Source organism: Simochromis diagramma, unplaced genomic scaffold (genome assembly GCF_900408965.1).
Source record: "Simochromis diagramma unplaced genomic scaffold, fSimDia1.1 OVJJ01000344.1, whole genome shotgun sequence".
NCBI classification, from domain to species: Eukaryota; Metazoa; Chordata; class Actinopteri; order Cichliformes; family Cichlidae; genus Simochromis; species Simochromis diagramma.
In genome coordinates, this window is record NW_024387375.1 from 9,952,132 (window position 1) to 9,976,548 (window position 24,417).

At 41.7% G+C, this 24,417-nt stretch overlaps 2 protein-coding genes across 3 annotated transcripts; one reads left to right on the forward strand and one right to left on the reverse strand.

The window, feature by feature from the left end:
• Positions 1–10,625: 10,625 nt before the first annotated feature.
• aasdhppt (aminoadipate-semialdehyde dehydrogenase-phosphopantetheinyl transferase) lies at positions 10,626–16,834 on the reverse strand. The gene is made up of 7 exons (XM_040009240.1): positions 16,512–16,834; positions 15,506–15,619; positions 15,125–15,245; positions 14,645–14,766; positions 13,729–13,890; positions 11,800–11,868; positions 10,626–11,644 (listed from the first exon to the last, which is right to left on the reverse strand). Exons 1-7 carry the CDS (start codon positions 16,653–16,655, stop codon positions 11,477–11,479), a joined length of 900 nt encoding a protein of 299 aa, XP_039865174.1. The 5' UTR covers positions 16,656–16,834; the 3' UTR covers positions 10,626–11,476.
• Positions 15,975–24,035, forward strand: msantd4 (Myb/SANT-like DNA-binding domain containing 4 with coiled-coils). Of its 2 annotated transcripts, none has more exons than XM_040009239.1 (5): positions 15,975–16,184; positions 18,611–19,351; positions 19,977–20,072; positions 20,159–20,440; positions 21,949–24,035. In XM_040009239.1, the coding sequence occupies exons 2-5, from the start codon at positions 19,244–19,246 to the stop codon at positions 22,675–22,677; spliced, it is 1,215 nt and encodes a 404-aa protein (XP_039865173.1). In that variant the 5' UTR covers positions 15,975–16,184; positions 18,611–19,243; the 3' UTR covers positions 22,678–24,035. The 2 variants fall into 2 exon arrangements, with proteins under 2 accessions (XP_039865173.1, XP_039865172.1); XM_040009238.1 differs by lacking the exon at positions 15,975–16,184 and adding an exon at positions 16,978–17,236.
• The last annotated feature ends 382 nt before the right edge of the window (positions 24,036–24,417 follow it).

Below are 24,417 nucleotides of genomic sequence, written 5' to 3' on the forward strand. Positions count from 1 at the left end.
ACTTATTTTTTTATTAGCATTCACTGGTCCCTGAAAGTCCTGATAAAGGCCTCACTCAAGGGCAGCATGGCTGTATCCTGCAAAGAGATATTATTATTTATTATTTTATTTTATTTCATTAACGTCACCACGACAGAGCACAGGGTGATGTGCCTTATGTTTTGCTGCTGGTTTGGCCAACCTTCTGGAGGACACAGGCTCCTGTTGTGTTTAAAACAAGACTTTTGCTCACTGCTTCAACAAGGGTAATTTTAGAGGCAAACAGCAGCTGTAACATCCGCTTGACTCTGTGAATAAAATCAGTATGCTATGTACATACATGTGCATTGTTATTTTTGTCCTATAGAAAATCTGTATTAAAAAATAAAGTAAATGCAACATAATCTGCAGTTAAAATATTCAGAATATCAGACTATTTAATGGAAATAATATATGAATATTCTGGTTATCTCTCCTATAGTTAGATTTCAGGAAATTTAAATCAAGGTGACTGGAGTGTAGACTCAGATACCACAGCTATAAGGTTAAGGTCTAATTTGTTGGCCTACAGTAGCTGACCCAGTTTGTTTTTTGAAATCTTGCTTTTGTTTTTAATTCATTTGAACTTGTCCTGGACTGACTGTCAGCACCTGAGGCTCAAGTAAAGCTGAAAACTGTCCGATCCCAGGTGTATACTAACAGGGCAAGATTTTTGTTACCCGATAGCACTGAACAACATTCTTACTCAATATTTCTGATGTGTCATGTTGACTATGTAATGTGGATTACAGTTTGATGTTTGAAAACTGAAATCATTTTGTACCATTTTGTACAAATGTTATGTTCTGTCTCTCTCTCTCACACACACACACTCACTCACACACACACACACACACACACACACACACACACACACACACACACACACACACACACACACACACGTTTTACAGTCCTGTGGATTTTGAGTGTGTCTGTGTTCTTTTTCACCAGTCTGAGCTGGTGTGGATGTGCATTTAAATGTGTGTCTGTGATGCCATGCACTTTGTCTCCTACCCTGGAGTGAGGTTTATTTTTGAGGTGATGCATGATGGTTTGCTCCCACAGGACACTCGTGCTGTCAAAACAAATCACTCGGTGTGTGTGTGTGTGTGTGTGTCTGTTTATGTATGTCTTCACATGGCTGGTTTATTTCTTTTATGCATCTGCCCCTATTAATGCTTACAGTGCATGTATGTAGCTATGGATAGATTACTTTGCATGTGTGCATGCAGACTTTGTATGTGCAATAAAGCTATTTTACTTCAGAGCCCTTAAAGTGAAAAATTCCAGCTGTAACTGTGTATATATTTTCAACAAAAAACCATTCAGGCAGCAGCTATAGCTACTATGTCACATACAGCAGGTTTACTTTATATATATAAATTTATATTGTGTGTTTATATGTTTTGACCAGCATCAATAATAAACTATGGTACTCAAAAGAACCACTGAAGAATAACCATACTCTGATCCAGCACTGATAATAGAAACAGTCTCCTCGTGCAATCATCAGCCACCTTATTATGTACACCTTGCAATTTTTAGACCAAGAGCGTGTCCAGAAGGGGGGCATGGGGTGGCAGCCCTCCTCCCCTGAAATTTGATTAGATAAGCTTTATTTTCAGTCTCTGAAACCAGCTGAGTGTTTCCTTGGCTGTGTGTTAGGGATCATTGTCTTGCTGAAACATCCACCCTCATTTCATCTTTATCATCCTGGTTCAAGGTTCAAGGTTCTTTATTTGTCACATGCATAGTTATACAAGTATAACACACAGTGAAATGTAGGCTGACACGCTCCTCGACATGTGCAAAAATTGGGGGGGGGGGGGGTGTGTGTAGAGGAAGAACATTATATATATAAATATATATATATATACAGACATATAGTATATACACTGGGTGAATGTGCAGTAGTAGCAGCAAGCAGGTGAATTCTGTATATTAATATGAATAGACATCTGACTATTTTACAGGAGACAATATAAACATATTTAAAATTAAAGGAATTTGAAATGTACATTGTGCCTTGGTTTAGTGTCTGGAAGAGTCCTGTCTCAGTCAATTATAGATGATGTGAGAGGGCGGGTGTGTGTGTTTAGGGCACGGATGGCTTGGGGATAGAAGCTCCTCTTGAGTCTCTCTGTCCTTGCCCGGAGGATGCGGAACCTTCTACCAGATTGCAGAAGTTGGAACAGTTTGTTGCCAGGATGGGACGGGTCCTTCAGTATCTGCGCTGCTCTAGTCCGGCATCTCCTGGTGTAGGTGTCCTGAAGCGGGGGGAGAGCAATCCTGCAGCAGCGTTCTGCTGTACGGATCACTCTCTGGAGAGCTTTTTGGTCCTTCACACAGCTGTTCCCAAACCACGATGTCATGTTCTGTGTGAGGATGCTCTCCACAGCGCCTGTATAGAAAATCCTGAGGATCTTTGGAGAGACCCTGAACTTCCTCAGTTGTCGTAGGTGATACAGGCGCTGCCTAGCCTTTTTGGTCTGGACCTGAATGTGGGCAGACCATGTCAGGTCTGAGGAGATGTGGACACCAAGATACTTGAAGGACTGCACCCTGGACACCAAGATACTTGAAGGACTGCACCCTCTCCACTGGAGCTCCATTGATGATGATGGGCTTGTAGTCTCTGTGCTGACCCCTTCTGAAGTCCACCACCAGCTCCTTGGTCTTGCTGACGTTCAGCTGGAGGTGGTTGTCCTGGCACCACGATGCCAGATTCTTCACTTCATCCATGTAGGCCGCCTCATCGTTGTTGGAGATGGCATCCTGGCAGATGATGGCGGATTTTTCCATTCATTCTTCACCAAAAAAGCTCCACATCATGATGTTGTTATGGTGTTTTTGGGGTGATATGCAGTGCCTTTTGACCTCAGAACATGGTGTCTATTATGGCATCCAAGGAGTTCAGTTTTGGTTTGGTTATCTGACCAGACAACGTGATTTAGTGCATCACTTAGTGTTCTCTTTGAAACAATGGTACCTGCCAGTTGGAGGTCTTCTGAAGCTCTCCACAGGTGCTTCGTAACTCTCAGTGTTAGGATTGCTTTCTAAATACTGATAGATTTCATTTGGTGTCGTAACTTTCTATACCTTTTTGCACCTCCCTTTCTTCACGTGTTCAATACTGTTTCCTTGTGTCCTTTCTCATTATTACACATAATTTATGGACATCTATGGTTTGATTGCTGTGCATGATTGGACTGGATGGGTTGTTATCGACATCTGATGAGAATTTCATGTCAATGGTACCTTTAGAAAGATATTTACTTGTTGACATGTTTAATGCTTATTTTACCAGCTGTATATTTAAAGCCTTATGCTGCCCCACGTTTCACATAATAAATCTAATAGGTCACATGAGCCTGAAAATGATGTTTTCCATGTCAACTCTTTAATCAATTTTTCAATGCTAAAATATTGTACTGTTGTTATTGAATTTTCAAACTTTCTTAAGCCCTGCACATGCTCTGAGAAAAATCCAATTATTGTGAAATTAGTGTGACTTTGGTTTTTGACATTTATTCCATATTTGAACAATAATTAAAGTTATGTGTTGTGTTTTTGTGATTTAAGTATTTTGTGTAAAAGCAAATGAACCAAAAAGTCTGTAAGGTTATGAGGAAATCCTTTTTGAGGGTCGATATTGACTGATCTCTCACTACAGTTTCAATCACAGTGCAATGCCTTATAACACACAGTGTTACAGTGAATTTGTGGAAGAAACAACATATTCTGTGGGGGGCAGGTGCAGGGCACCGGATCAAATCTGAGGTCTAAATCCACTGTGGCAGCTGTGACGTTGCTCTGACGTGCGGATGTGTGTCAGTGCCTGAAGGGGAATTGATTTTGTGCATCCAAGGCTATTCCCCGAGGACTCGCAAAAGTTGACCATGATCATAGCTCATTAACACACACACACACATAGACGTTTACATGTCTATGTGTGTGTGTGTGTTAATGAGCCATTCCAAAACACAGTTATCAGTCTATTTTATTAACCCAGCTGATTGCTTTTGTTACTGGCAACAGATGGTAGGAGACTTTCTAATCAGCCCTTCATGCGTTTACTTTCAATTGTCGTTGTATTTTGTCCACATAACTCTCTTAAATTCTGCAGCACTCTTTTTTCCCGTCAGCTGACTTTATTTTATCTTCATCTGCCATTTTTTGCCAGGTCTAATGATATTTGATGTTAAACCACAAAATTATCATTTGAGACTTAATAGTTATGTAATATGTTTCTAAACCAAATTCACTGTTACATTAAATGTATTAAAGTTACTACTCAAACAAGTATGTTCTTACATACTTTTTCCTGCACACTTAAATTGAAATCCTCATTCATGTTGAGGAAAAACACTTCAGAATGGTCTAAAAAGTAGGCCTATGTGGCTGGGACCACTTGATCCTACTCTGTCACCATGATTATTACATATGCAAAATGGCATACAACATTAGTGGTCATGCGTTTTTAAAATCTTAATATATAATAGCCCACAGATTTCTGTGGGACCTGAGCTCTTTTTGCTACCACGGGTATCACTGCCTGGTGGCCACTAAAAAGAATGCAGCTTTGAAGAACCTTGCAGACTCAAAAGCTATGTCCATCTTTCATGCAGACTACCCCAAGAGTTGATCCAGGAGTTGAAGCTGTATCATGACCACTTTCATAAATAGTTCAGCGGGCAGTTCGAGCTCTTGTTGGCAGAGTTGGGAACGCTTCTCAGGAGGCAGAGAAACAATTTCAGAGAGTTGATTGACCTGGAGCAGCATCCAGCTGTGTGTCTGAGGTAAAATAGTATTATTTTACTATTTCCATATCATTGCATATTCAGTATGCAGTATATATTCAGTACTGGTGCTCATTTTGAGCTAGGAGCATCCTTTTTGCCAAATGCAGTCTGTTTATTTGCATTTGAAAAATTGGAAAAGTAGAAGTACAGATACCTGGGTTAAAAAACTCTCTAGTAAAGGTTGAAGTACCGAAGCAACTTTTTTGCTCAAGTAAAGGTGAAAAATTACAGGCTCTGAGAATACATGAGAATACAAAAATTATTAAAAATTAAATTCTAATTGTAATTTATGTATGTAGTTTGAATCTGTGATATAGGACCTCTGCAGTCAAAGAGAATTCAGCAGTTTCACAGCTATCCTGGCTGATGTCCATCCCCTACACTGACACTTAGTGTAACCTAAATCTAACCATGAACACCACAGCCACGGTGCACCGGTCCAACACAGAGCTTTACTGTGAATTCATCCTGGACAAACCTACCCAGTATTTTCATGCAACATTTGAAAAACAAAGTTAGCATAGCTTATTTTGTTTTGCAGGACATTTCACAAAACGAAAATACATAATTTATCAAAACCCATCATATACAAATCAAATAAGTGAGTAACATTATGACATCACATGTAAGTGTTATATAGTTTATCGAGTGTCACTGAGCAGTCTTTACCTTTTAATCTAACCTGTCCTGTCTTTCTCCATCTTTCTCCATCTCTGAGTGAAGTTAGCTCGCACTCTTTTCTCTCCCTGTGAAATACAGCAGCTGGACCTTTAGCTAGCAACACAGTGTGCAACATTCGATTTGTAAAGTCCTTAACTCTACTATTTCTGCCCTCTCCCACTTAACTTCCTTATTTGGCCCTCACACACTCAGATGTAGGTGCCCCAGTTACTTATGGAAAATAGGACAGTGACTGTGGATGTGTGTCTGTAGGGCACTTTTTCCTGCACACATAAGAAATGGGTGAGCAAATGTCATACTACAGAAGATGCTCTGTGTGTATGTGCTTGTTTTTGTCGTCTGTTCCTAGTCTGACTAGCTAATGTGTAGTGATCACCTTAATCGTTTTGCAGATTGAGCCTTGAAATTTTAGGATAGGTGTGCTGGTTCATGTTAGCTTTGCAGTAGAATCTCCCTGTAAGAAGCACACACGTTATTTAACTTATTGAGTGTGGTATTAAACTTCCTGTTTTGTCCTCTGTTAGCCATATTTTAGAAATGTCAAGGGTCCTGAAATGCAAATTATTTCCCTTTGCTGTATTGGAGTATTTATGTTAACAATAAATGACTAGTTGTGAATGGAAAGTTCATATCTCTTCATATCTGCTGAGCTCACCTCAACTCTTAACCTTTAAATTAAGGTGTTTTCAGTCCCATTGCCACAAGTGTATAAAATCAAGCACCTTTTCAAATACATCCAGTAAATAAAACTCTAGAAGGATGTGCTGTTTAGGTAAAGCCAGACTAGATATGTCACCTTTTGCAAGGATTTGGAAAATTGACAAAACTCAGCAGAAATCTGAGAATGAGGCCCTTTACATTGTATTAAATGAAAATAAATATATGAAAACATATGAAATCAGACACAATAGGCAACAGTGTGGATTTAGGTTTGTAGTCATCCCATTTAAGAGCACGTGCACTAATTACATGGCATTTGCACTAATACTGAGGGTTACTGAGTGTCAGTGTAATTCCATGCTGTACAAAAGCTATCACATTAACTCACTGACTAATCTCAGTCAGGTGCATCAGGAGGATTAGATAGAAAATGGAAAACACACACCAATGCCTCTAATGTCATATTGTACATACAGTATACATGCATCTTAGGCGATATTAATGCAGTACTGTTTCAAATCTAGCAAAAAACAAACAAAAAGAAAATAAAAGCATGCATTGGCCTTTTTTCTTGCACTGTTTATGATTTCTCCTGCAAACCAAACTTTGGTTGATTGTGGACTCAGAATGAAGCATTGCCACTGAATAATGTATGACTCTGAAGTGGAACCAGCCTGAGCGATAGAGGATTATAACGAATTCCAGTGGCACATAGAAGTCAGTCCTCTTATCCGTTGCTGAAACACTGCTTCATATCTGAGCAAACATGAAGCTCAAAGCTTGGATTGAGAAAAAAAAAGACTCGGGGCCGTGTACGCCATATCTTCGCCGACTCCAAGCTCCTACATCAAAGTAGCACCACGCTCCCTCAGAAGTAGCAAAGTTTTAAGTATCCACAAGAAAGAAAATGCAGGAGAAGAGAAAAAAAAATCCACTCTGAATATATTTTCCAGCCGACCAGACAGACATAACAAAGTCAGTCTATGACACTACAGTAAATCACTTTAGGCTTCAGCTCACAATCTGTTCTCACTGAAGTAGTGGCTTGGCAATTCAAAAAAGCATGAATATGAAAATATCAAATTCTTTGCTTTCAGTCATTCTGTTGTGGATACACATGTATCCTTAGGCTTATTGTCTTGGCTCATGAGTCCACCCCTTCTAAACCTCAAGCCATGGACTGCTGCCCTGAAATTCCCCTGTAAAATTTCTTCATGCAATTTTCAGTTCATTGTTCCCTGATGATGATTGCAAGTCCAAACCCCAAGGTACCAAAGCAGCTCCAGAATGATGCACTCCACCATCGTTCACAGTCAGGCTGAAGGTTTTTGTGTTGTCGTGCAATGCCTTTTTCCCCCTTCCACACAAACTGGTTTGCAGTCAAAAATAGTCAAGTTTTATTTCACAGGTTGGTGGATCATCCAGATGATCTTTTGAAAAGGTCTTTATACCATTTTCTAGTTTGTTCACCCCTGTAATGTATCATCTGCATGTGAAAGTCATTATAATAAAGGCATGGTTAAATCTAAGAGGCCCAAAGTGTGCCTAGAAAATATCGCCCGCATAATTACACCACCAGCACCAGCCTGACCATTAATACGAGGCAGAATGGCAAAACTCCGTGCTTTCATGCTGTTTATGTCAAAATTTGACCCTGATATCTGTATGTCACAGCAGAATTTGGTTGTATTTGAATTACTGTCGCCTTTTACCAGCTCGAAGCAGTCTGGCCATTCTCCTTCTGGTATCAATAAGGCATTTCCATCAGAAGAACTGCTGCTCACTGGATATTTCTCTCTTTTTCAGACCATTCTGTGTAAACCCCAGAGATGGTTGTGCTGGAAAATCCCAGAAGATCAGCAGTTTCTGAAACACTCTGAGCAGCCCGCCTGGCACCAACAACATTCAGAGTCCATTAAACCAACTTTCTTCCTTATTCTGATGCTGCGATTGAACTTCAGCACGTTGCCTTGGTTATGTCTATGTGCCCAGATGCACTGAGTTGCTGCTTTGTGATTGGCTGATTAGATATTTGCTTTAACAAGTAGTTGAACAGGTGTGCCTAAAAAGCTTCGGTGCATAAAAACACAGAAGTGCTGATACAGAGATTTTATAAACTTATAAAAACGTTGGACAGAGAAAGGCTAGCTGCTCGCCTCTGTTTAAGCTAAGCTAATATGCTTCCAACTACACTCTGCTGGGAAATAAATAAGTGTAGTTTCCAGAATTCTTGATGCATTTTTGAAGTAAATGCAAAGCAAAGCACGTCACATCGGCAGCTGGCATAAATCACCTCGAGTAGATGAGAATGTCATCATATTGAATCATTAAACAAAGTAATGGGAACATTAAAGGATGATATAAAATTAATGTAATGTCAGGCGCAGCTGAAAACGTATTACTTACCAGCTCAGCAAACAAGTGCACCCATTACGTGAGCTTTCCTTCCTATGTGGGATTGGCTTCCTAATCACTCAAGCGCAAAGTCTTCAGTGGACTTGTTAGGTTCATAAGTTACAACAAGGTTTTATGTTTTGTTTTACACGTTGTTTGCAAGGCAATGGTTAAAAATGTTATTTTGAAATCGAGTCTAATTTTAAAAACATACCAGCGAAAGTTTAAATGCAGCAGAAACTGTTCTCCTGCTCTTCCTCCATCAGAAGAAACATTACTCTTATCCTCAACAGCAGGCAGGTGGATTTCATCTCTCACTTCAAGCTAAACTCAGTCTCATGCCCAAAGCAGTCTTGTCTCCAGCCCACATATAAGACAAAAAAAAGAGAGAGAAAATCTATTCCCGTGGTCTTGTCTCTGACACATCAGTAAACCTGAAGCAACTAAAAATGGTCTCTCTCTGAGGAAAGCCTGTGGGCCTCCAGTCTGACCCCGCTGCCTCCTCTCTCCTCTTCACCGCTGCAGCTAACGTAAGATTTAAGACGATGAGGAGGCAAATGAATTCACTCCAGCTGCAGACAACGACGGCACTCATATGTCATTTCAAGTTGTATACAGATACAACTCTGTACAGGCTCAGCAACATACACTTGAATCAGTGCACTTTTTCTCTGACATTTCAACACTGTTATCTGTCACATATACAAGTGTAAACAAAAGGACTCCATAAAGCCACCTGGAGAGTAGGTTGCCATTTAATCAATACCCACAAGTCCTGTCTGTTCTCTCGGAAGGCTAAGGATAGCTAGAAAAAAGAGAGCGATGAAGATGAGCAGCAGATTCTACAGGTTGGGTTAAACAACCAGTCCGTGCCATTGTGTGGGTCTCAGACAACCAATGTTTGCCTTTGATTACAATTTGAAGGCAGATGTGGCACTGAAAGAACTCTTTGTGGCTGGTTTTACTTGATGTGTTTGTGTATCTGTTCAATTCAAAGGTTAAAGTAAAAGCTAAGTGTAGGATGTTCATTGAGATTGCTAACCGACCTCTTGGCACTGATGATAGCCAATGTGTGCAGGCGAAAAAACTTACGATCACAGGTAAGAAATAATATGCGGTGCAGGAAAAGAAAAGGTTAATGCGGCAGACTGACACAAGCAATCTATGAGTTAGCCTCGAGAGCAGGAGAATAAGATTGAAGGAAGGAGACGGTCAGCTGAATATGTTCAACAAAAACAGATGCTGCCAGGCAGAGAGTTGAGAAGAGAGGGAAAAAGAGAAAGATGAGATATGATGGCAGTGACAATGTGGAGGAAGAAAGGACGAAAACATTCATGCAAGATAAGAGTGAAGTTAAGAAAGAGAAGCAAGGTTGAGAGACATTTACATTTAGATACACAAGGGAGGAAAGAAAGACAGCAGTAAACAAAATGAGGCTTGAGCGTGCTCAACTGTGATACTCACATACATAAAAATTTACTTGTAGCATTTGGTAGCAATGCTGAAACTCGTTAATATGCAAAGTTTTAATTGTTGACATTGAGAAAAGTTATTTTTCAGAACAATTGGGATGGACATTTTTTTTTATTATAATTATTATTCTGATGTGTAGAGAATAACAACAAAGTGTAGAAAGAGTGAGGGTGAATGACAGGAAATGATCTGGGAGAGAACTGAACCCAGACCCCTGCAGGAGGACTGTAGCTGTCAGTGTATGTCATAAGTAATGCTTAGCATGCATACTGAGGTTTAGGTTTTCTTACTGAAATAGGAAAGAAAACCTAGTTTGTCCAAAGAACATTGGTGGGTGGTGGATATGTTATTAAAAACAACTTTATATATTGTAAAGCATTACTGGTGCCCTCACAAATGTGCAAGAGCATGTCATGTGCACAAATACACCTCCATATGACCTTGGATGCTGGCTTTCTCCTCTTAACACCAGAGAATATGGCAAAAAATAGAGATTAAGAAAAGCAGCTGATCTGCAAAATTATTAAAGTTTATTTTATTTGCATTTTACACATTTTAAACGTTTGAAAATGACAAAAAAAGTTGTTTTTTTTATTTTATTTTGATCATCACCAATTCCCTTGTTAAACATATTTATTCTCATTTTTTAGCCAACAGTTGGATGGAAACATTTTGCTTCTGGATTTAACAGGGAGTCAGTGAAGTGACGCTAAAATGGGAGAAATATGCTCTCTTTCTGGTTCCCTGTCAGTACTCGCGCTGCAACATTTTAGATCAACTCAAGGCTTTTCAGGGATTATGAATGGCAACAGTCTAGCCTAGAAGTAAAAAGGCAGGAAGTAGTTTTTCAGCATCACTCTGAGACAGGATGTTTCTAATTCTAGAGATATCGTGCAAACGTATCAAAGCAGTCCTACATATGTTTGATATTACATGGAAAGATATATCCTAGCTAAAAACCACTCCAAACCTCCTCACAGTGTTTCTGGAGGCTGAGGTAAGAATTAGGATTTATTCACAATTTCACAACAACTGACAGAAACCTCTCACCAACCAGTCATGTGACCAGATGTTGCCTGGTGGTTGCCAATCAGTTTCTAGTTTCATGAGACTTAAATCTGATTCAGTGCGTAGAAAGAAAACAAAATGACATGTTGGGTATATTGTGTGTCTGTGTATTGGTTTGGTGATTTTTGTTGAATCCCCTGTCTTTTTTTATACTTATCAGAACTGAGAATCTAAAGATAGATGGTGTCAGATACTGTCTAAGTTCTTAGGTCCTTTGAGACAAGCCTGTAAATTCTGGCTTGGCAAATAAACTTGACAGGACGTGACTGGATTCGGGTTGAATACCAAAGCAACTTCAGTGTCAGTGTTTTTCTTCTTTGGCACTTCTGAAAGGTGTGCGTTTGTATGGCAGCTGAGTGTCGGCTTCAGACGGGCGGCTATGTGGACGTGTGTGTATCCTTCTGTCTCTGCGGAGCTTCAGCCTTCATCTTGAAGCTATCCCAGTAGGTGGGGTCTTCGTCTGTTAGAGGTGAGGCTGAGTCGATGAGCTCTCTGAACGACAGCACGGTAAATGTGGTGGGCGGAAGAAGAGAAGGCGGACGAGGCTGTGAGGAACCAGGAAGAAAGTTAATATTGTTTATCCTACAGTATGATAGCTACTCTTACTATTGTAGCTAAGTTTTTTTTATTTTTTTTATTTTTTTTAAATCTATTCATTCCAAGTTCACATTTTTTTAATGGAAAAGTTATGCCTCCTTACTGCAGGGCATGTGTTGTCTGCTGGTCCGAGTGCTACAGCAACATGATGATCAGCATCCAGTAAACTCTCCTGCAGAATGACACACAAATCCAAAAATATGCAGTCTGGATAGACTTTGGAACCAATCATTTTAGGGTGTTTGGCACAAAAAAGGGCACACAGTAATGCCAATAGAGAGAAAATCAATAATTTATTTGAGTGGTGAGGAAAACTAAATTTTAACAGGCAGAAACCTCCAACAGGCCATCGGCATCGATGCTTGGGGTAAGTGCAAAGAAGAGGATGGAGAATCAACAAAAAACAAAATGCAGCAGTAAACACTCAGTAAACACTCAGCAGGTTGGCGATGTGGCCAGTGATAGCTCATCGCTGCAGTTTCAAAGAGTTTCTGAAAAGTCAGAGAGGAAAGGAGACACAGAGGAAAAGTATGTGTGTGCACAAACTGTAAATGCACTGAGAGAGAAAGGAAGAGGTGAAGTGACCATTACGTCACAGCGTAGCTGGTTTACAGATGATATAGGGTCACCTGATCCAGGCCTAATGATAAGCTTATCAAAGAATAAAGTATTTAAGGTTAACATTAAAGAAGAGAGTCTGCATCACGACCTGGTTGTGTAGGAACGGAGCCTGACAGCTAAAGGCCTCCCGTGGTATTTTTGGAAGAGCCAGAAGTAGAGAGCAAAGTGCTCTACGGGGTACTATTAGATCTTTAAGATATGACGAAGTTTGGTCGTTAAGGGTTTTGTATGTGAGCAGGATTTTAAATTCCTTAAATCTGGAAAATATGATCTCTTTATAGTTTCTCTTAGTGCTTTTAATGGAACATGTTGGATCAGAGACGTTTTGAGTGAGCCTGGTAAAAATCCATGCACCAGGTCATCAGCAATGCTCTGTGACAGGATGTTCCTAATTTTAAAAGATGTCATGTTTTTTAAGGGCTTGAAAGAGATGACCTAGATCATTGTGGTGTGTTGTGTACCAATATGTTCTTGCTTTAAATATTTGTAACTTAGTGTCTGCTCTACGGCAAAGAAATGTACAGGTTAATAGGGGGAGCAGAGCAATGGCAGAAAGAGGAGTTCTTTGCTCTGTGAGGTGCACTCCTCTAATCTTCAGTTATCATGTTAGGCAGGATGAAGAAACACTCGAGAGCCCCCCCCAATCACAACCACTTGTATTTCCGTACGAGGCCACCTATGATTCTCTCTGAAGATGCTCTCAAGGGCATATTCACTGTGGAAATGTGCATCAAGGTCCCCTCTGCATAGCACCAAAGTCCTTTGAACCAATGTGTTAAACTTTCCTAAAAGCTGCTTCCAGCTTGTTTAATGCGATCCCAAATTATATGCAATGCATGGAAGCTCGCGTGGAGCTCGTCTTGTTTTGAGCTGACCTGATTTGTGACACATTACTTAATATAAAAAAACAAAAAACAAAAAATACACACACACACACACACACACTCATGTTATCATCTTTGCACTTGAAACTAATCGGTCATCAGTTCTATAGCTGCATACAGTATTTCACTCTGTGTGGGAAGCAGCGATTGCTGAGGGCTACGTGGCTGGGAGGAGGAGAGTCTGCTGATAAAGAATAGCTCAGAGCAGCTCATTTCCAAAAAATGTAAGAAACAAACACAGAATAGCTTATTTTTATCTGTGTGTGTGTGAACTGAGCAAACATTTGTGAAGTGTGAACTAGCACAGCACTGATGCATTCGTGACACAAGTGGAAAATCCAGAAAAATGGAGCAATTATCAAATGGCATAGCAACATTTTAAACCTGAGAATAAAACCACAGACTACTTGGAAGCTGATGAGAGACAAAAATGGACTGAATTGTTGAGCTGTGACCTCTAATACACAAACCTCTAGATTTTAACAACATCTCTGGACTTTTATTTTTCTTCACAACACCAGACTCACTTCGAATACCCAGTCCTCTTCTTCTTCCTCATCTAGATGCATCTTGGTCTGGTGCAGTACCCGGTCCTGTGTGAGCGGCTCAGACGGCAGGTGAAACTCCACCCTCTGCAGGTTGAAGCCCAGACCGGTGCCGATGGCTTTGATGAAGCTCTCCTTCAGGGCCTTGATGGAAAGGGAAGAAACCCGATCAGCTGCATGCAGAAAATGATGATCTGTGTGTATGCGTGTGTCTTCATGTGTGGGATGGTGTGTGTGTGTGTGTGTGGTGGAGGGTGTTTTGGCTAAGAAGAAACACCACTTAAAACCGCAACAGATGGGAGTTTGTGCACACATGTTTATCAGAGTGCACACCAAAGAAGGACATTGTGTGTCAGTGTGTGTGTGTGTGTGTATCCAGCCAAAACCGACCCTGCTCGACAACCAATAAGCCACAATAACACTATTACAAGGCTAATCGCTATGGCAACCGTTGAGCTCTGCCATTAGTCAACAGTGTGGTGGTGATATCAGTGCTTGACGTCTCTGTGCCACCCTCTCAATCGCACAAAATCTTTACTTAGCTCCACTGTTGCTTTTGCTGACCATCTGTGTGTGTGTGTGTGTGTGTGTGTGTGTGTGTGTGTGTGTGTGTGTGTGTGTGTGTGTGTATTAGAGAGAGAGCGCGAGAGAGTGTGAGTGCATGCAAGAAAATGAGAGCGAAAGGAGGCAAAAACCAAAGAAAATGAAATGAAAGCGCACGTCTCCGATGACAGCATGCAGCGATGCAGCGGGGCAGCGTTTGAGAAACAAATTTGCACATGTATGTAAAAAAATACAAGTGTGTGTCGCCTCAGAGGACAGCGGCAATGTTAAGTTCTCCCTGCTCTTTCTTCTGTTACACACACAGGGCACAAGGTAGTATGGTTGCCATGGTTACCCAGTGGCGGTAGAACGCGGCGAGTTGCTGGTGCTCCGAGCCGGCTGATTGGATGGCGCTCCACTCGTGCGCTGTAAACTGACGAGTCATAATGCGGAAAAACTCCAGCACAGAGCTGCAACCTGGAGCGAATGAAAGAGGTGCGGGGACAAAAAAATACAAAACCAAAACAGGAGGGAAAGAGAGAATGGATGAAAGCTTATAAATGAGGGGAGGAGAATGAGGGAGGTGATGGAAAAGAAAAACAGTAATATTCAAACACAGCCTGTGTTTGATGGAAGTGTTTCGCACATTTGAATTCTGTGGTCACACAGAAATCCAAATTTACACACACAAACAGCCTTGGCCTAGTCAATACCGTATATATATGATGCAGCAGCGACCCCTTGTGGTGGAATTTCATAGCTAAACGAGTCCAAAAATGTAGTCATTTCATATATTGGCACAGGTTTATCCTAACCAGGGAACCACAGTGTTTACCTGGCATGGCGGTCTTCATGATATCCACCCCGACCTGCCTCCCCTGCTCTGCAGCAAGCACTGCGTAGTCCCCTTGGTGGGAGAGATTGAAACTCCAGGCCAGATCTGACTCTGAACTGACCTGTAAGGAGAAGGATTATATGTTTGAATGTATCAAAATAAATGAAGTCTATACTGAGCTTGACAAAAATCCAGTATTTGGGCCACGCTCCCTGCACTGTGTTATAGATCTATTTCTGATATATTTCTGATATATCAGATTTATATCTGATTTTTAGTTACTTGTGCTGGAACACTTGTAGTTTAGTGAAATGACAATGCAGTGAAGTAAAATGCTGCAGTATATGCAGACTTTGAACTTTATGGAAAAAAGGAGTGAACCTTGCCAGGTGTTGCCAGGTAAGGTTTGCCTCTGGGAGATCGCTCCAGTCTGATCTCTGACCATGGGATCCCCATCTTCTCACACACAAGCCTCCTTAGCAACAACCGTCCAGCCTGTTGAGGCAACAGAGACGCAAAGACAGCTGTATAAACTTTTCAGAATAATTAAGGGAACACTTGATGATAACAGCAGAATACAAAGTTTTATAAACTTTGGGGACATCACTCTGTCCAGGTAATAAACATAAACTACTTTTGATTGCTTTGGTGCAAATTAAAGTGACAACAGGTGTACTGGAGATACAATATGCAACATATTAATGGCATTTCAGGTTGGGGCCACAGACTGCTGCTCTCTACTTTTACTTCAGTTTAGCTTTTTTTTTTTTTTTTACCAGTGTCCTTATCACTGCTGGTAGCTTGAGACAGGCTCTCATGACACTGTCTCTCTTCACAGATGAGAGCAGATTTGCACTAAGCACATGTGACAAGATGTGAAAATATCTGGAGATGCCATGGCAAGCGATACGCTGCCTGAAACACCATCTGTGAAGAGAACAGGGCGCCCTGCCAGTTCTGGTGTTCTCTGGCAAAAACCTGTGAGGAAGGTCCCGCTAAAGACCGTTAGGCCCTCATGCCACCGGAAACCTGTGGGAGTAAACCTGCTGGGCGTCATTCTGTAAGTCTCTGCTTTGCACTAAGTTCAATTCAATTTTATTTTATTTAAATAGTGCCAAATCACAACAACAGTTGCCCCAAGGCGCATTCCAGGTCTATTCAAAATACATGAAAACCTGTGAGATGTGTTTTATTGTGTTAAGTAGGTAATGCGGAAAAAAGAAAAATCACAGCCATCTTGTGGTCATAATCAAGACACACTGGTCTTCCCAACAGAAGTTAACTTTACAGATTTAAAGTATCGCTACAGGTATCGGCAACACTGGCTCTTTGTTTACTTGGGTCTTGGCCGATACCAAGAATCGGTAAAGTTTAGTTTTGGACTCACCATAGCTGACTTTGCATCCTTGGCGAACACAAACTGCCCGATCCGATCTTTCTCCTCCCGCTGGATGCAGCGAGCAGCGAACAGCCAGTCTGACCTGCCCGGCGTCCACGATCCGCAGCGGAAAGCCCACCGGACGGAACCCATCTCCTCGCCCCCTGCTCCACCTCTGACATCCGGGCTCCTCCACCGCAACTTCGGGCTGCTTACGAGCTGCTAACGAGCTAAAGTCAGCGCGGCGTCTTCGAATGTAATGTTCAGAGACGTGCGGATTTTCGCACAGATGTATCCCAACAGACTTTCCTGTTTACATTTCGGAGTTGACAGCAGTGCACATGCCCGGAAGAGCCCGGCCTGATTCAATGTCGTCATAAGTGGGCGCGGTGGAGGATTAACCAATAGGAGCAATTAAAATGGCGCGTCACTGGCGGTACCTTCAAATGTTTCAATAACATTGGAAATACGACAACACTACGATTCAGTTTCAATAAATTACCCCCATCCCCGTGCAATACAATGACAAAAGTAGAGACGATGTCCGAATGAGATAACACCAAGTGCTTTTATTTTATTTAGGTCTAAATGTCAAGTCTAAATCTCTCGAACCTTAATCGTCTTTACAGCTTTGAAACCTTAGTCTCTCCCGTTTCAGACGGGGCGATGAACGCAGCATTAAAATTGCATTTTAAACGGTGCTGTTTGGATTGCGGTTTTTCTGTGTGATTAAGGTGAGTTGTTTTTACTATTATTACCAGTGGTGTTTTATTGGAGGAGCTGGCGAGATGCAGAAAAAACATGAAATTTATGACTGTTCTGACAAAAATGTGCTGAGCCTCTCTGGTTACTGATGCCTTGTAGTCATCGAAAAAAAAAAATCGTAATTTCAACGATTTGGAAGGTTAAAGAGGGAAAAATGTTTAACCTTCGAGGTTTATCCATTCATATATTTATTTATTTATTTACATACAACTAGGTCTTTCTTGTGTTCTTGTGCGATAAGGTAACGCATTATCATAGTAAAATTCTTGTTACAACACAGTATTGTCTGCTGATTATAGACAGATAGTGACGACTCGCAGAGTATAGTGATGTTTGATGTGCTTCAAAGACACGTGAAGCATGAGCAGTGTTCCTACCCGTCAGTATTCATCATAGTTACGAGCGATCTCAGTATTTGCCTGTCTTTAGATTGAAAGGTGGCCTGTAGCTGATTGTCCAGCTCCAATCCAAAATTAGGGCAACTGATTAAAAAAAGCCCTTAGAGTAAATTAAAATACTCAACATGTGTTTTTTTTATCTATAAAAACGCCCCCCAAACTAACTCATTCCGCTTAATATACAGATTAGTTCATAAGTATTTGTATGATGACGCAATCGGTGTAATTTTGCCTCTCCATGCAATCATGGTGTATTTTAAATCAAACAATCAAAATGTGATAGAATTACAGACTTTCATCCTTAATCCAAGGGATCTAACAAAAGTACTGCATTAACTATAGGTATACACAGTCTTTCAATTTTAGTGGCTCAAACGTAATTTGTAACATGACTGACAATAAGTTTTATGGCCAGCTGAGAGAGAGTCATAACTTAAGGGTCTGCTGTGGCACATCAAAAGAAAAAAAAAAGAAAGAATAAATACACTGAACAGCCCAGCAACATCAAAAAGCCTGAAAAACCATAGAAAACCACTGAAGTGAATGATGACAGAATTACTTTTATAGTTAAGAAAAACTGCTTTACAAATCCAAACAAGTCAAGAACATTCCTGAGGAGGCAAAAGTATCATTGTCAGTTACAATAAAGAGACACCTTCATGAATGGAAATACAGAGGTCTCTACAGTAAGGTCCAAACCACTGGTTACACCGAAGAAGAGGAAGGTCAGATTGGACTTGACCAGAAAATACCCGAATAGAAGGTAGAGATCTGAAGTGTACATGGGCATGTATGGCTGCCAGTGCAACCAGGTGACTAGTGTTTACTGATGATGTGTGTGAAGTGTACATGGCTGTACTCTCTGCTCAGATTCCACTAATGCAACTGTAGGTGGCTGTATAAACTGAATTGTATTATCTGCTTTCTTTTTCGTCTTTTATACAGGGCTAAACAAGAAGAAGGGCTAAAGAACACTTTCACCCTGTGATGCTTCTCTACACGTGAGATTACCTGGCAGCAGCCCATTCCAGGAGAAGTTGGACTGCAACCTGAAGCCTTCTTATAATATTAATAATAGCTTGTGTCTTATTAAAAGAAAAAGTGAACCCTCCAGTCAAACTTGAGCAAAGCAGGGAAGGATTTGATGACTTATACCTCCAGTCTACCAGATCAACGCATTTCTTTCCAGCTAGCATTGCTTTAACCCCCAAGCCTTAAATGTCCTTACTTAGATACTCCCAGGTGGAAAACTTTAAAGAAGCTGCTACAAACGGAGCCACGGAGGAATTCCTCCCCGGTGTAAACTGTTGCGCTGCTGAAGGACAGCTAAGCTACAGCAAACTTCCACACTTCTCTCTATTTGAGGACTGAGTTTCCCTTTTACACTGAACTGCGACCTGTCTCTTTACACCTCTGTTTCAGTCCTTTCCCTCTGATACCTTCTTCCATATCTGTGCCTCTCTTTCTCATAACTTCACTCCTGTTTTTCCAGTTGTCTCTCTTGACTTGTTTTTCTTGCTCTCTACATTTCTGGGGGCTTCTGTCCCACTCCTTGCTGCCACACTGGATTTCTTGCAAATGAAGCACCTGAAGAGGAAGAGGAAGAGCAACTACAGCGTGAGGGAAACACAAACTCTCATCAGGGAGATCCACAAGAGGAGAGACGTGTTGTTCTCCAGACAACAGGTGGATTTTCTTTTCTTTTCTTTTCTTTTCTTCTTGATTTTATCCACAGAAAAATGCATACACAACTCTCTTTCCTCGGAAGTCTGAACCAAGGTGCGGAAAATGACAAAAACAGCAGCACAAACCATTCAGATAATTCTGCCATCTCGCCCGCCTGTGTTTAGTCAGCTCCAATTTATATTGGTCTAAATTAAAACATCTAAAGGCTGTAAATGATGAACAAAACGATGACTCCAAGGTTTGAACTGGTTACATTACCGTTGCTGCCACTAGAGAGCACTGACATGTCTGTTTTTCAGCTGCAGGATGTCCTGTGTGTTGCACCCTGGACACATTTCTGCTTATACATAACAGTCAGATTTTAATCTTCCTAATGAAATCAGTAGAAGAGGTTAAGAGGGCAGAGTTGAAAAAATGTTTTAATAACTTCATGCTGACTATGTCACGTGTACACTCTGCCCCAGTGTTCGCTTCCTTCTTCCCAATGAAGAGAGGGTAATTAGTTTCAATGGCACAGGAGAATTTAATTTGTGCAGTCACTTTCTTTTCCGTTCAGTAAACTAGTGTCATATTATTTGCCTCTTTGAATGAAACAGTTTAACTGCTGGTCTTTCTTCTTTAATAGAACACAGCCATTAATGAGCTGAAGAGGCAAGCATGGGAGGAAGTGGCACAAGGTGTGAATGCCCTGGGAGAGGGGGAGCTACGCACTGCTGCCGAGGTGTGTTTGTCTCCATTCAGATCGTATCGTTGCTTCTGTGGACCCAGTTGTGATTTTTAAAGCAGCCTTCCCTTTCTGATGTGCAGGTGAAGCGTCGTTACCTCGACTGGCGTGCGCTTACGAAGAAAAAACAGTTGCAGACTGAACTCTCTCTCTCTTCCTCGCCCCCCTCTTTGGCCATTAAGACTGAGTATGGAAATTCCTCTCCAGAGCACGAGGCGCCTTCTTTGGGATCTGGTTGTGACCAGCTGCTTGACCTCTCGGGCTTCCCAAAGGACTGGCACTGTGACTGGCCGGAGATGGTGGCTCTCAGCGGGTCGAGCGGGCAGGCCGTGGGGGCACTGCCGGGAGTAAAGATGGAGGACGATGTCAGTGAATACAGAGTAACAGTGTGTGTGTGTATCTCTCTGTAGAGCAGCCATCAAAGCTTAGAGTCTGTTAAATCATCATTTCATGTATATGCACACTGATTATTTTGTAAAAATATGCTCTTTAATACAGAGCTGCTAATATTATGAGAAGACAAACAGCCTATGTTGAAATTCAAGTGTTGCTAATGTGTAATTAGTCAAATTAATGTCCTTACCAGCCATTACTTAATACACATTATGCAGCTCAAGTGTCTCTAGTCAGTCCAGTCTGTTGATTGTACTCCTGCAGGTTCACAAGGTAGAGACTAAATTAAATTAAGCACGTGTTAATTAATTAGGATATAATTGAAGACTGACATTTAAATATCACTTTTCTGTGATTACATTAAGATCTGCTTTTAGATCAAATCTCACTGGTCACTCTTATCTTATGAGACAACGCTTCCTGTTACAGCAGCTAAAGAGTTAGTACATGCAGTATACGCTATATAGTGTTCATTCATCTGCCTTCAAAAAGATATAAACTTGAGAAAAATCCCATTCTTAATCCATAGGGTTTAATATGATGCCCATCCAACCTTGGAAGCGGCCATCCCCAAACTGCTCCTACAAAGTTTGGAGCATGAAATTGTCCAAAATGTCTTGTTCTTTTCACTATTTTAAGGGGCTGAGCCCAACTCCTGGAAAAGAACACGTCTCTGCTGATCTAGAGACCAGTGCTGGTGTGCTTTACACCACTGCAGCCGACGCTTTGCTTTGCAGTTGGTGATGTGAGTTGCTCGGACATGGAAACCCATTCCATGAAGCTCTCTACACACTATTCCTGAGCTAATCTGAAGGCCACATGAAGTTTGGAGCTCTGTAGCGATTTACTCTGCAGGAAGTTGGCGACCTCTGCGTACTATGCGCCTCAGCATCCACTGGCTCTCCTCTGTGATTTTACGTAGCCTACGTAAAATGAGTTACCGTCGTTCCCAGTCGCTTCCACTTTGTAATAATGCCACTAATTTGGGGATAAACTCTCAGCCAGAAATCCAGATTGATGACTCAGAATAGCTCATGACTGTATTTAATGCTGTATCATTTATATAAAAACAAGAAAATAACTCAGGAGAAATTAGGATCCCCCATTTACCTCAGTGCTTCTTGAGCGCATCCTTCTTTGGGTTTATTTGTGAAGGCTTGCTTCAGAGTCTCCTGTGAGAATTAGAAATAAGTGTGGCGTTCGCTTTAGTTATGCCGACCCAGAGGAGCTCCTCGTCCTGCTGATACCAAACACATCCAATCGTTAAGGTGTTGCTACAGTTGATGCACATCTGCAGGCCACTTTGCACCCCAGCTCCTCATTTTCATGCTGTCTGACTTAATCAATTTCATGTCTGCGATCACTGATGTCTGCAGCGTTCTGCGCTGAAAGCCTTGCTGCTGATCTCCCCACTGGTTATCCACATATGTGTGAAAACCTGTTAAATGATGACTCTCTCTCTCTTTCTCCTTCCCTCTAGCTGGACGGGGATATGGGAGATGGAGAAATGGATGATGATGATATTCCCTCTCTCCTTTGTGACATCGAGGCACGTGTAGAGGGGCATGATACTGATGTTTATTCCCACAATGACTTGGGCATGCCCAGCCCCTCCAAGGATCCAACTTCCACCACCAGCAGAAATCTACTGCTGCCCGGTGGCCTGATGGGAATGCTGGGTGAACTCAGCAGTGACGAGAACATAGGAGCAGGGTGTCTGGTTGCTGTTGAGAAACATCGTCTGGAGCTAGAGAAACAAAGGCTGGCTGTGGAGACTGAACGCCTGGTGGTGGAGAAAGAGCGGCTATTGGTGGAGAAAGAGCGACTTCGTCAGACAGAGGTGGAGAGAGAGCGGCTGCAAATAGAGAAGGAGAGGTTACATGTGGAGAGAGAGAGGCTGAGACTCATGCGTGTTGGCCAATCAGAGTACGTCAACTCTTCTTTTAACCTGCCGCCGCAACAAGGCCCAGTCCTTTCCTCTCGTTCGTCCTTATCCTCAACTCATGATGGACAGAGGGAGAAGGGAGTGTCGGCGGCGGACTTGGAGGCAGCGAAGTTAAATCTGGAGAAGGAGAGACTGCAGCTGGAGAAGGAGAGACTGCAGTTCATCAAGTTTGAGGCTGGCAGGCTGCAGATTGAGAGAGAGCGCCTGCAAGTGGAGAAAGAGAGAATGCAGCTCCACAAGGACCATTTGTCAGTAAAAATCTGATAAGAGTAAGAAAAAGAGGGTAGATGAGCAGGGTGAATAAATTAGATGTCTCCAGATCACTATTGGTACTAGCAGCAGATTTTTCACAGACATACTGTCTACGTTTGGTGTGAGACACTTTAGTGATCTTTCCTAAATGGCCAAGAAGAAGCCCGAGAACAGTGCCTTAGGATGTAATATTTGTTCGGCACAATTAGCGGCCAAATGCAACAACTGTTGGCTGATGTTCAGCACTCTAGTTCACAGAAATGTGCTGTGGAAGATGTTAAATAAATACTGGGCTGTTAGTGCAATTAATCTTTATTGGTGCAGAAATATTTAAGTATATATATGAAATAGTGCTATTGTACTATAACTCCTATAAACCCTAACCCTTGCCTATCTATTACTGAAAAACAAATAGTTCAGTCACACTACAGTAAGCATATGATGGTAACCTCCTTGCATCTAGGAAAAAATGGTGGTTGCGTTATGATTACATTGAATATTTTGCATTTGGTAAACAACTGCAAATAGCTGCGACGAACTGGTCACATAGAAGGTAAGTGTGCAACTCCACCTACCTCTGGTTGGCCACTTTTGGTTGCAAGGTGATTGCTGTTATGGCCCTGTCCATAATCTGTTTTGGTGGTTGTTTCCTTTGTCTGTGCCTTTAAGTCTTTGCAGGTCCCTGAGTGGATGAGCTGACGGCTGCCGATTGGTCCGGCGATCATGTGGTCGCATTCAAAATCCCTCCACCAGCAGTTGTCCCTGGGGCAGCCACTGACAGCAGCAGCAGACCTGACCCTGGCCTCCAAAACCTGAGACATCTGTGCCTGTGACTTTGTGCGACTTTTCTCAGTTCTGTATATAGTGTGTACATTAGTTTTCATTGTAAATAGCACATTGTAAATAGCACTGGAACAGAAGGGGTGAGCTGCCTTATTGTTTTCCTTGCACTGTTTTCTCCTGTTTATTTCAGTTAGGGAGTTAGGTGTAGCGCTTGTCTTTTGTTTGATGTTTGATTTCACATAGGGTTTTAGATAGCACCTCCTCCTGACTTAGCTTGTTTTGTTTGTTATTTTGGCTTTTGTTCACCCCGGAGCTTCATTTTTGCAGTGTAGAAAAATAAACCACCATTCACTAAGAAATTGGTTTTTCCCTCTGTGTATGGTTTTGGGGACCAGGGCGGGGCAATCTTTTCAAACTTATGTTGCATTCCTGTACCCCTAGACTGGGGCGTAACAGCATAACAGCGTAACAGTCACTTAGTGGGAGGCAAATGATTTTCTCCATACTATCGGACCTGGACCGACTGCAGTCAGTCTCAGACAGATTGTTGAAGGTTTGCAAATAGTTTATAAACTAATGTACAGATGCAGAAAGAATGCCAACAAGTTCACTCAGTCTGATTCAGTCTGATACGTCCCTTTGTATCCCTTTGAAAAGGGGTCTATTCTGGTTAGATTTCTATATAAACGCAACACTGTTGAGCACTTGTGTCATCGATCCATTGATCCATCCATCCATCCATCCATCCATCCATCCATCCATCTTCTACTTATTTGAGGCTGGGTTGCAGGGACAGCAGCCTAAGAAGAGAAGCCCAGGCCTACCACACCGAGATGTTCCCAGGCGAGCTGAGCGATATAATCTCTCCAGTGTGTCTTGGGTCTACCCCGAGGTATCCTCACGGCAGGACGCCAACACCTTGCCTGGTTGGGTGTAGTGTACATTGGGTAGCCTCAGCCAAGAGGACTG